This window comes from Phalaenopsis equestris, unplaced genomic scaffold (assembly GCF_001263595.1).
Source record: "Phalaenopsis equestris unplaced genomic scaffold, ASM126359v1 Scaffold000226, whole genome shotgun sequence".
Taxonomy (NCBI): domain Eukaryota; kingdom Viridiplantae; phylum Streptophyta; class Magnoliopsida; order Asparagales; family Orchidaceae; genus Phalaenopsis; species Phalaenopsis equestris.
In genome coordinates this window covers 927822-940495 of record NW_018164668.1, presented here as the reverse complement: position 1 = coordinate 940495, position 12674 = coordinate 927822, and the positions used below count along the sequence as shown (strand labels likewise).

The 12674-nt window shown below is 36.5% G+C and overlaps 1 protein-coding gene across 1 annotated transcript in view; it reads left to right on the top strand.

Annotated features, from left to right (window-relative positions):
* LOC110023701 overlaps positions 1 to 12674 on the top strand; it is a 64018-nt gene that overhangs the window by 18999 nt on the left and 32345 nt on the right. The window contains exon 4 of the mRNA XM_020723237.1: positions 3004 to 3075. Coding sequence (XP_020578896.1) covers positions 3004 to 3075 — 72 coding nt within the window. The remainder of the gene's footprint in view (positions 1 to 3003; positions 3076 to 12674) is intronic.

Genomic DNA, 12674 nt, shown 5'->3' with positions numbered 1-12674 from the left:
AATTAACTATAGGGGCTTGCCCTTATAGGGAGCTTTTCCGGACCCAGCTTAAAATAAACCCTATTTAATTCTTCTGTATTAAATAGGGGAACTTGTCGGGAAATAAAACGGGTTCGCAGACCAAACGGATGTCATATCTTTCTTAGTTTATTTGATCGAGTCTTATCCTCAAGTCTTGTGTTTATCCCTCGGGATAGATACAGGATTTGAGGTAGAATGCTCTTTCATTTAAACTGTGAAAAATATGAGGTCAGTTTGATTTCATATTTTTCTAAAATTATATATATATACGTAAATTCAAAAGTCCTTCCGAAGCGGGTGACGGGATTTCGATTCCGGCTGCCGACAGCTTCTTACGGGCGACCCCCAAACATTAACTTTTTCCCCTTTTAAGCGCCGACATTGTCCCTATTGGACCGGTCTTTTATTACGCCCGATCGAGGGGCATGAGTGAAAGCCCTCGCGTCAGCTTTGTAGCTAATTTTCATAGTAGCATATCAATTACCTCATAACCAGTACAAGTAACTATCATTAAATGTTAGATGGGTTCATTCCATTCTACAAGTATGATTTCCAATGGTATTAGGGTTGATTCAGGGTGCTTAAGTTCCACCATAAATTTATTATTCTAATTTATTTTTTATGTCCATTAAGTAAGTTAGTGGGCTTGGAATTTGAGTTGCCCATCTTTAATTATATGTTTTAATTAATGCATGATGATGCGTCATCTTTTTCATTGTCCAACCATTTTTAATTATCTGTTTCTATAGATACCGCAGGTGCGTTTGGCAATGGTATTAGGGTTGATTCAGGGTGCTTAAGTTCCACCATAAATTTATTATTCTAATTTATTTTTTATGTCCATTAAGTAAGTTAGTGGGCTTGGAATTTGAGTTGCCCATCTTTAATTATATGTTTTAATTAATGCATGATGATGCGTCATCTTTTTCATTGTCCAACCATTTTTAATTATCTGTTTCTATAGATACCGCAGGTGCGTTTGGCAATTTAAAAGGCATCACTATAAATTCATGATGTTCATATCTTGTACCAAATGCTATTTTTGCCGTCTATTTCTCTAATTCTCAATTGATGGTAGCCTGATCGTCAGTCTCTATTTGAAAATACTGAATCCCTTTCTAATTGATTAAAGAGATCATCATTCGCTGGCAATGTGTATTTGATCTTAACTTTGAGCTTGTTCAAATCCTTATAATCAATACATAATCTCAGATTTCCTTCTTTCTTCTTAACAAATAATATTTATTTGAACTGATACATCCTCTCTCTAATACCATTCCGTAACCGACTCTTTAATTCTTGCAATTCTATTATTGCCGTTCTATAAGGTGCTTGGTTGGTTCTGCACCTTGCAGCTGCATCCATTCGAAGGCCCACAACTGAGACTTTTAATCTTGGAGACGAGGAAGCTAGTACGGGTCTCCTTACCATATTGGTAAGGTGGCCAAATTAATTAAAGTTGATTTAATGGGGCTTGCTATCTCCCTGCCAATTCAATTAATTAAGTTGTCGCTTGTTCCTATTTGAAGTACCAATGCTTAGAATTTGTTTTTTTTATGCAATATGTATTTTAATAGGCATATTGAAATGATTAACTAGGACTCTGAGATCATCTGAGAGTTTATGTAGTCAAATTTCGGTCATTGAAATATGCCTGATCACTGTGTTGGCACAATTTATACGAGTTAAGGTGCAGGGGTTAGGCCTCGAAAGATTATATTGACATAAAGGGTCCTTTTATTATAATTTAGATTTTTCATAGGTATACAAGAATTCTCGACGCATATTTGAAATCATTTTGTTGTTCAAGAAGCATTAGCATGCTCACCTTCACGTTAGCAATACATTATTCAATGCGATCCTTTAGCATGGTGGGGTGTACGGAAAATAAGAGTATACATTTGCATATTCTTCCGCAGGTGCAATACACATTTGTATTCAACTAAGCTCCTGAGTGAATGGTTATGTACTCCAACTTTACATGTGCTGTTTTAACTTTGTTGTCTGCAGTCTGTACTGAATAATAACTAGTCCACATTAGTACATGAGAGGCGTTGTGCATTTTTTGAATTCATATGTAGGGTACACTGCAAGCTTGATAGCTCAAATTTTCTTCATAAAAATCAAATACATTGATTTTGATCAATGTGAATTTTGTCTAGCACTTCGAAAGATTTTTGCAACTGTGAAAGAAATTTTAATGACCGTAAAATGAATCCTACGATATTTTTTCTTTTACTTTATTTCTTGCAGATATATGCTCTAGTAGGAGATTTATGTAGTCTAAATTTTGCATTGGGTTGTTGGGAAACTTAAAACACCACATGCGTTATAGATATAGCTTGATAATATGATTTAAGAAAGCTTTGTAGCTGTTTCTTCATATTAGCATATCAAATGGCCCATAACCAATACAATGAATTTTTATTGAGGTAAACGGATTCCCTTTTTTATGTTAACAAGTGATTTCCAATATATTATTTGATAGATTCTTGGTGCTCAAGTGCCTTCTTTAATTATTTAAAATTTTATTATTGATTTATTTAGTTAATGAGGCGTGTAATTTGAATTGCCTATTTTTAGTAGATATGTTTTACCTAAACCTGATGATCATCATTTGCTTTAATCTCCAAACATTTTACTTCTTATGGGGTCCACAATCTTGAATGTTGTGTAGCAACATAATAACATTCTAGCTTCCTTTTCCTCTTTTCCTTGGTTTGTGTGCAAGTTTGGTTTCTTGTTTGTTTATGATTTTGGTGTTGATGGAGACTTAGACAAAATAGAGGTTTTGAATTTGCCGATTACACTTGACTTGCGAAGTAACCACGATGTCCATCATGTAATACAAAGAAACAACTCTAAAACTTTCTAATAACTTATAGCAAAGTTCTATGGTTATAGATTCTTATTTGTATCACCTCACAAAAGTTGCATTTTCAATGGGGTTGCTAACTAATTATTCCTTTCCATTTTTGGCAGCTGCATACCTTTGTACAATTTCAGCTATACTTATGAGTACATAATGTCAACACCAACTAGTTTTGTGGACAGGTGAGCAAATTGATCTGTTTTAATTTGTTTGTATTGCAGTGTCGTGCCCCTATTTCAGTTGCTTTTTTCATTTGTCTTTCCCGTCTGCCACTTAAAATTTCAAAATTCAATTACTTAAAGAAGGTCATTTCAATTACAATTTGGGCAGCTATATTGAGGGTAGATATGTTAATATTTAAAGACAAGGATTACAATTAGTGTGCAGGAGAAACTTATGAGAGCTATATAAATTAATTTTCCCATGAAATTGAAGAATTATAGAACATAAGATTGGATATTGTTGAATTTTGTCCCTGTTTGGTGGCCCAGACCGCCGGTCATATGAGCACCACAGCATCAATTTGTGGAAGCTATTGGAGGGAGTTTCTTATTTTAGTTTTATTTCTTTTTATTATGTTTCTTATAATATTGTATGTCTTTTCTTTATTGTTTGTTGTGTAATTTGTAAGTTGTAATAGCCTTAATTATCTTTTCTCTAGACATTCCCTAATAGTAAGGGAAAATGTTGTAATTTGACTATGATGAAATTTGAGAATATAGTTGCTTCATCTTTCTACATGGGTATCAGAGCGAGGAAACAATTATCAGCTTTCCTTCAACGGCCTGAGCCTCTTCAGCAGCCGTTCAATGTCGGAATCCTCCCTGCAGCTGCCAATCTTCCTGCAGGCCCTCCCCTACTCGGAATCCTCCCCGTAGTCGTCAGTCTCCTTGCAAACCTTCCTCGGCTCCTCCTTCCTCTCCCTGCAGATCGTCAGCCAGCCTGCAGGCCATCCCTCGGTGAGCCAACTGCTCCTTCCAGAGCAAGAAGAGCAGCCACAAGTTCCCTTTTCGGTTGGCCTTCCAAACACTCCTCTTTCTTGATCCTTCCCAGGCCACTCCACTCTATTTACCCTTAAAATAAAATTTTAAAAAAATAAGAAAAGAAAAAAAAATAAAACTATTAATTGTTACTACCCTTTTCGGTGCTTTATTCAAATAAAGTATAAATGTTTGTTCCCTGTTAAGAAATAGGGGAAAGCCTTTGGAGTGTGGAGAGGCTCGGTTACCAAAAAAGAAACCGCACATAAATGATGTCTTCCACGTCGTCATCTTCCCCGCTACGGTCGAAGCCTTTCCTTTGGCGATCCTCGTGATACAGTAGCGACTAGAGCTAACTTAAAAAGCAACGACAGTATTGTGGCACACAAAGATTTTTGTTACTCTCCTGGTTGCACTCGGTTCAGCTGGAGAACCCTACTACCTTTGGAAAAGCAATGATGGGATCACAACAGACGAAGAATCCGAAAATCCTTCAGATTTTCTTTACTGAAAAAACAATGACAGAATCAAGTTGTACGAAGACCTTCTGAAACTTCGGTAGAGTGCTTCCCCCATTGATTGCCATTATTGATCTTCATCGCGCCTCAGTCACTGGGGACATACCGTATATTCTTGCAGGCAATCTCACCGTGCTTTCTCTTGCGGAGAAGTCCATCAATGGTAACATCCCCTAAATCATTGGTCAATTGAGGAATCTCTCAGTCCTCGACCTCTTTCGAAACACGTTAACCTGCAATATTACTGTGGGGTTCATCGGCCTCGACAGTCTCTCATCTCTTGCTTGTCCTTTAAATTCCTCAATGGTATTGTATCTTCGGAGATGGGATCTTTGTGTCAGTTGAAAACCCTGATGCTCGCCAAAAACAATCTAATCGGCTTCATTCCCCAGTAGCTAGGCTACTTCTCTTCCCTCGTCACCCTTGTTCTCGGCTTCAATTCGTTGTTCAGGACACCTGATGGATTGAACAAGCTTGGGAGCTTGTAGAATCTAAACTTGGGTAGCAACTTATTCAATGGCTCTTTAGGGGTAAGCCTTTTCACCAGTATAACACAACTCGAGTCAATTACATTGAGCTGGAACAACTTCTCTGGCGAGCTCCTGGATTCATTGTGGTCTTCATCAAATTGAGGTTTCTTGATGTCTCGTACAACAACTTTAAGGGCAGTCTGTCGACGCTCTCTGCTACCAAATCCAGTGGCTCCAGCAATGGTTCATTTATTATATCACATAATCTTTTTATGCTTCGAGCCAAAGAAGCCAGGGTGACTGTCAGGAATTCTGAAAGAGAGAAGGCTGACTTATGGTGTTCCCGGGAATCCAGTTTCACCTCCTAGCTCATCCGAAAGCAACAACACTTAGAAGTATATTGTGGCAGCAGTTGTTGTAGGAACGGCCCTTCTGGTTTTTGTAGTAATTTGTCTCTAGCTGTATTTTTGGTGGTGCAGAAGCCCTTTATCCGATCAGAGTGAGCTGAGTCCGAATGCTGCTCCATCTGCTCCTGAAGGAGGCAAGGAACCACTTCCTGCAGTTGCTGCCAACTAACCAGCTGTGTGAGAGGTCTTCACTTTGTGCAATTTGCACATGAACTTCAGATTTTGGTGAGGGGAACCTAACCAAACATGGAAAGTCAGGAGATATACCAGGGAGTGTTAGAAAATGGGAGGCATGTAATTGTGAAGAGGATAGACATGAACAGTGTGAAGAAGGAAACTTATCAGATGGAATTGGATTTGTTTGCCTGATTATGGCATGAGAGCTTGGTTCTGTTTGTGGGACGTTGCTTGAAGAACTAGAATGAGATATTCCTTGTTTAGACAAATGCCTCATCATGACTTAGCTACTATGCTTAATAGAAAGGCCATGCAAGAAGATGAGGCTTTACAATCACTGGATTGGATAACCAGGTTGAAGATTGCAAAAGGTGCGACAGAGGGTCTTTGCTTTCTGCATCATGAGTTTGTGCCACCATTGGTTCGTATATCATCACCGTCAATGTCATCGCTTTGCTCGAAAGGTATAAAAATGGTGCATGAGACAATTTTTAAAGTATCCATTCGAGGAAGCACGAGTACCCGTCTTTGGGAATTAATTACAGTTCGGAGAAATTGCGTGGAAAATTTTTATAAAATTAGGGGTTTCTAAAATACATGTCATGGAAAAGGAGTACCCGTTCTTGGGAATTAAGTACCGTTCTGAAAAATACTTGCTTGTGAATTGACTCTTTTTGTAGGCACATTGAAGACTCCTTGCATCTTTTAAAACCGCGAGTTAAATACTTTTTTTTTGCTCCCTGGTCACAGTGTCCACAACTCCGACCAACAAGTCTTTTAAGACAATTGAGATGACTCACATTCTTCTGGTGCCTCTTAATGGGAGGAGGTTATAAAAATTTTGGATGATTTAGACTTGTAAATTAACTTGAAGTTTTGGGCGTTTGAAGTTTTATAAGATAAACTAAAATGTGAATCATTTGAATTTAAAAATAGCTTGAGCCTGAACTTTTAAAATGTAGGCTCTTAGGGTTTCATTGCCACCGAATTCGCATTACGCCTACTAGTGAACAAAAGGCGGTTCCTCTTAAAGTCCAATGTTGTAATTTTGCATGCACTCCAACAAGATAATATCCAAATAAATGTTTATAGTTTCAAATGACTTTAAAGTCTTTAAATCCTAGACAAACTTCATGATTATTCTTTAAGTCAAATGAAATTTCCTATAACTTTGACGATTAATTTTGAGGCTTTTATAAATGATAAGTTGGACACTCCTTAGTTATATATGCTTCAAAATATTTATTAAAGTGAGCAAAATATGCACAATTTTAAAATAATGCATTTATCTTTTGCTGAAACTCATAGTTTAAAGATTGTGCGAATCTTCAAAATCTATAAAATTCATTTTGAGTTATTCAAATATATGAAATTTAAAACTTGTATGTGCTCCATTGAAATGAATTAAATATTTAAAATTGAATGGCAAGAGGTTGTGCGGGTTATAATGATGTTTTCACTTTCTTTTTCTGATATGAGTACAATATTCTTTTGAAAAATTGAAGATTATTTTAAATTTAAAGAATCCTCATATATTAAGATTCAAATCCAAGATAATTAAACTATTCACTCTTAATTGGGTCATCTTGTCTATAAGACATGGTTGTAAGTCTCACTCAACCAGTCCGATCTTCCTTATTACAAGGATCGAAATTGACAAATCTAGTAAATTTAATAATAGACGTTCAAATCATAAAGATAATAATTTAAAAGTCTGAATCACCCAATTCGCTCTTCCTTACATGACTTATGTCTTGAAAAAGTCTAAACTAACAAAAGCAAATGTTCTTCAAATATAAAACTTTTGAATGTTAAAATCTTTGATGATAAACTTGTTGACTGTGAATCTCAACTGGAGGGGTCAATTTATAAAATCAAGATTTTCAAGATAATAAATCAAAATATTTAAGTATAATTGATCGCTTAAAAACCTCAAAACAAACTCTCATCCACACTCTACAACAGTTTATTGAGAGTGACAAATTTTTGTTTGATTTCACAATTAAAGCAATTGTATGTCAATAAGGTTGTGCCTAAGTCTTTTGTGTGTGCATTTTTGCTGTTAGATAACACTACAAAATAACGGTTATGATCAGAGTCCTTTGATCGAGTGGTTGATACCAAATGACACCATTATATTATGGTTACAGTCACGGTCACAACCCGTAAGTTCCCCAATAACTTTCTATCGTTTGAGTTGTGAACCATAAGGGTATAATTGATTGATATAAGGACTTTTGTCAGCTAAGGTTGAATTAAGATTCTTTAGTTAAGTTAGGTCGAATACCTTCTCTGACTAAGTAGATCAAAGACCATGACGACCGAGATGATGAAACAATGAGATCTTTATCGGGTTCTTCATCTTCTCCCCACCATTCACTTTAAGTTTAAATTGATAAATTTTACAACTTAAATCCCAAGTCTCCTGCTATTATATGTTAAATATCCAATTCTTAATAATTAGTCTTAATCGAAAGTGTTTTCCCGCTATCGCGCGAGATATTAACCATAGGGGCTTGCGCCTATGGGAAACCTTGAACTCCAAATCAAAAGTCATCGCAAAATGAGGGTGAAGTCTCTGGGTAGTCTCCTATCTATAATCCAACATGTCTTTCAAAAATTAACCGTAAAAAAATCTCTCAACAAAACACAAACACAACACAAAAAAAATATAGAGACCAGGGAGCGGTCGGACTTTTTGGAGCCCACGGGCCCTTTACCTGTTGATCCTTCCTAGCCCAGCTAGTGGGCCTATCAAAGGATCGCAACAAGCAGAGCAACAACCAACAATCTTGCAACAAGGGTTTTCTAGCAAGTAGCATCCATCCAGGTTTTTCCTTATCCGACCCTAAACGTGCATAGGGTTTATGTCAGAGTACGTAATGAAGATGTCTAACTCTAGTTTAGAGGTTATTTTTGAATCATAGATTAAGAAGTCTTTCCAAACAACACCTGAACTCTCTACGTTTATCAAAACCATAAACGCGATGACCATAACTTCCTTCAATGTTCCCAATGTGTGTTTATGTAAATTTGTGGAAAGGAAAAACATGAACATCTCATGGGAGAGGACACCGTTCTTGAGCTTACTGCTCCAAACAATCATTCATGGAAGATCCATGATCAAATAATCATGGACCTGAGAGGTTAGAGAACATTTCTTACTTTAGAGGAAAACACATGAGATTTGGGAAGCAGTCTGTGAAACTTATTCTAGTTCCAAAAATACTGTGGATTTTTTTGAGATTGAGACAAAACGACATGAGCTCTGACAAAAAAAATTGTGTCACTCAATACTTCAACGCATTATCAAAATGATTACTGCTAGGTATGTATGATACATATGTATGGAAGTGCCCTCAAGTTGCTATGATGTTTAAAACAATAGTGTCGAAGAGGATGATCGCGTTTTTATTGGGTCTAAATAAGAACTTAGACGCGGTTAAAGGGAGAATCACGTGGATGAAGGCTCTCCCTATCACTAGGGAAAGCTTTGTTGAAGTTAGAAGGGAAGAAAGTAGGAAGAAGTTCATGATGACAGAAAGCATGGGTTCAACTAGCACTGAAAGCTTTTATTTGTACACACGCAACTTCTACCATGATTCAAAGCTAAAGAAGAATTGTCCTTTATGTGAACATTGCAAGAAACTTGGTCACACAATGGATAAGTGTTGCAAACTACATGGAAAACCGAGTGGAAACCTGACAAGGGAGAAAGGACCAAGATAACAAGACTTATGCTGCTACCTCTTTTGAAGGGTTGTCCGACCATAGTCCCTTCACCAAAAAACAATTGAAGATGTTAAAGTAACTTCTTACTAGCACGACTGAGTAGCCTACTAGCTAGATGATACACCAATATTGTAACAATTATGTTACACGGGAGGGGAAACGAATAATCAAGGAAGTGGAAGGGAGGGGTCAAGGAAACAAATAGAAAGAAGACGAAGTAAGGGATCGGGCAACCGAATAGAGGGAGAGTAAGCGAGGGAGTCAGAAGCTAAGGATATGAGTTTGCCTATGTATTGTCGTATGAGGGAGCCAAGGACTTTCCTTTTAGTCGAACGGTAGTAGAAGAGGGATCTCAATCGCGCGGTTTCGGTGGCTGGGGTGAGTGCGGCTAAGGCAAAGAGTGTAGGAGAATAGCGGCATCTATAAAGTCTCTGTTGCACTGACAGGAAACAGACGACCGATTTTAGCGATCCCATGCGTAGAGGAAAAGGTGACGTCAACCCAGAGGTAGTTGAAGCTGTGTGCGATCAAAGAAGAAGCTCTCGGGGGAAGGAGAAACGAAATAATATATATATTGAATAAAAAATTAAGAAGATAAAAGAAAATTTAATATTTAATTAATAAAAAGATATTAAAACAATAAATTAATTAAATGTCATATTTATGATTAGGTTTCTAATTTTAGAGAGTTGACATCAAGGCAAATTCAAGCACGAATTAATCAACATCGAGGTGAGTACTTGTTCTTTTAATCTATAGTAATAATTTATTTCTTCTCAACCATTTTGCAATTAATGAACTTTCACATGTTTTATTCTGATTGAGATATTCTTTTCTTTATCAATTATATTGTTAAGAATGTTTGTAGCTACTTAGTATCATGCATTAATGTATATTTTATATAGTATGTTAAATTAAATGCGATGAGCACATGATTGATGTTTTTGTTGACTGTTTGTATGTACATGATTGACTATGATAGAGTCGTCTCTTGATGGTACTAGTGAGGGAACATCAAGGTACTCGTGCTTGTATATAGTACAAGATATTGATATTGATATTGATATTGATATTGATGTTTCTTAATTGACATAATTTTTAGACGGTGCTTCTATGACAGTTGTACATATATATAATGATATTGATATAGTAAGACTCCTTGAATAATATCAAATATTTTTATTGATTTATTAAAAACTTCATTAACATGTATATTGTTTCTTTTTTCTCTTAATGTAATTTATGAGTATGAGTATTTACTAGTTTGTTTAGTTCATTATTATTTTAAACTGACTTTTTCAGGTTAATTAAGTGATTAATGATGAGCGTTATAATGAAGTAAATTTAAGTTTAGTGTTTAATTTAATGTTATTAGTGGCTTTGAGTTGTTAAATTATAGACAAATATAGAAAATTTTGTTTCCACCGTATGTCAGTTTATTCTCATCTTGATTAATTCTAAGCTTCGGACTGGGTCGTGATAAAAGTGATATCAGAGACCAAAGTTTAGAATTAATTAATTGAATCTTGATAAAAGAACCGGTAGGATAATTAGAAAGCTTTAATAGTTGTAAAAAAATTAAAATTAACTCAAAATGATAATTATTATCAATTTAGACATAATGATTAACCCAAAGTCATAGAAGAAGAGAATCCGATGGAAAATGAAGAAATACAACCTACTATGAATGTGAACACCAATGTCCTCACCCAAAAGATAACGACGATGATTAAGTTGATTCAGGAGTCCAGATTCCAATCTGGCGGGAGTGATACAGCCGTTGTTGATAAGTACTTGAAGATATTCAAGATTTGCGTCCACCTTTGTTCAAGGGAATTGAAGAACCAATTGAAGCAGAGAACTGACTAATGATGATAGAGAAGATACAAGATAACATGACTTGTTTGGATGAAATAAGAGTACCGTTGGCTACGTTTGTGCTGGATGAAGAAGCTGAAAGGTGGTGGCGTGGGAAGCGTCAAGACATGTTAGAGAACATACCTAACACGATGATAAGCTAAAAGAAGTTCATGGACATTTTTAGAGAGTTGTTTGTACTCTTATCCGTTCAACGACAGATGTAGAACAAGTTCATCAAGTTGAGGCAAGAAGAAAAGACAGTTTTGCAGTACGAAGCAGAATTCACTGAACTATCGAGGTATGTACCACAATTAATTGCTACTGCAGAAGAATAGTTCTACAGATTTCTTTTGAAATTAAAAGGTTCTATCAGACAACCGTTTGTACTTTTAGGGATCGATAAATACTCGGTATTAGTGGAACGAGCTAGAAGAGTCGAGATCAACTATCAGCTTTTCAGAAGCATAAGAAGATGGACAAGAGGAGAGCTAAAGAAAAAGAAGACCATATGGATCAATCAATGTATTCAAACGAGGAGTTCAAGAACAATTCATTTGGAATTACCAGAGGCTCGACACAAAGTACTGTAGTCATTTGTGTTATGGAAAATAACATAAGGGTGAATGTTTGATGGTCTCTAACACTTGCTATTGGTGCTGTCAATTGAGCATATAACAAGATATTGTCTCTCTCTTAGCCAGAAGAGCGTTGAAGAGCTGAAATCAGGTTGAGCTTTTTCATAACTGCAGGTGGGCAGAAAAAGATAGATTCTATAGCTTCAGCTCCTATCTAAGGTCAACCAAGGCAACCTGTTTGACCACGAGAATATTCTCTTACTCATAGTAAGTCTAAAGAACCTAATGCTGCTGATGGTGATGTGGTCTGATTTGTTTGGCGATTTCTTATATAAGAGTATTTTCTTAACATACTTTCTTGTTTCAGTATTGTGTTCCGAAGTATAGTTGAGTGTTTTGTATCGATTTTTACAGTAATTACTTTTTCATCTTATTGAATGACTTTAGTTTCATGAATAGCTATTGTTGACTTGCTTAAGGTCTGTTTGTAAATTTGGAGGAAGAAATTTTTGCAAGTGATGAGGATTGTAACAGTTATGCTACATGGAGGAGGGGAAACAAATAATGAAGGAAGAGAAAGGGAGGGGTTGAGGAAATAAATAGATACAAGGCGAAGTGAGGAGTCGAGCAGCCGAACAAAGGGAGAGGAAGTGAGGGGATTGAAAGCCATGGAGATGAGTTTCTCTTATGAATTGTTGTATGAGGCAGGGACTTGTCTGAGGGTCGAACGGTAGTAGAGGAGGGCTCTCGATCGTGCAGGTTTTGGTGGCTATGATGAGTGTGGTTAGGGCAAAGTGAAGGAGGAGAACAGCGACGTCGGCGGCCTTTGTCGCGCTAACGAGAAAGATGTGACTGTGCAATCCTATGCGCAGAAAAGAAGGCGACGTAGAACAGGAGGGAGCCAAAGCCGTGTGCGATCGAAGAAGCTCTTGAGGGAAGGAAGAAGAGACAGTCGCGTGCAGCCTTCGTGTGGTATAGGATTTGACCGAGGTAATGTTATTAAATTGATTTAATATTAAAATTTAATAATAATAATATTATTAATAAGATATATATATAGAT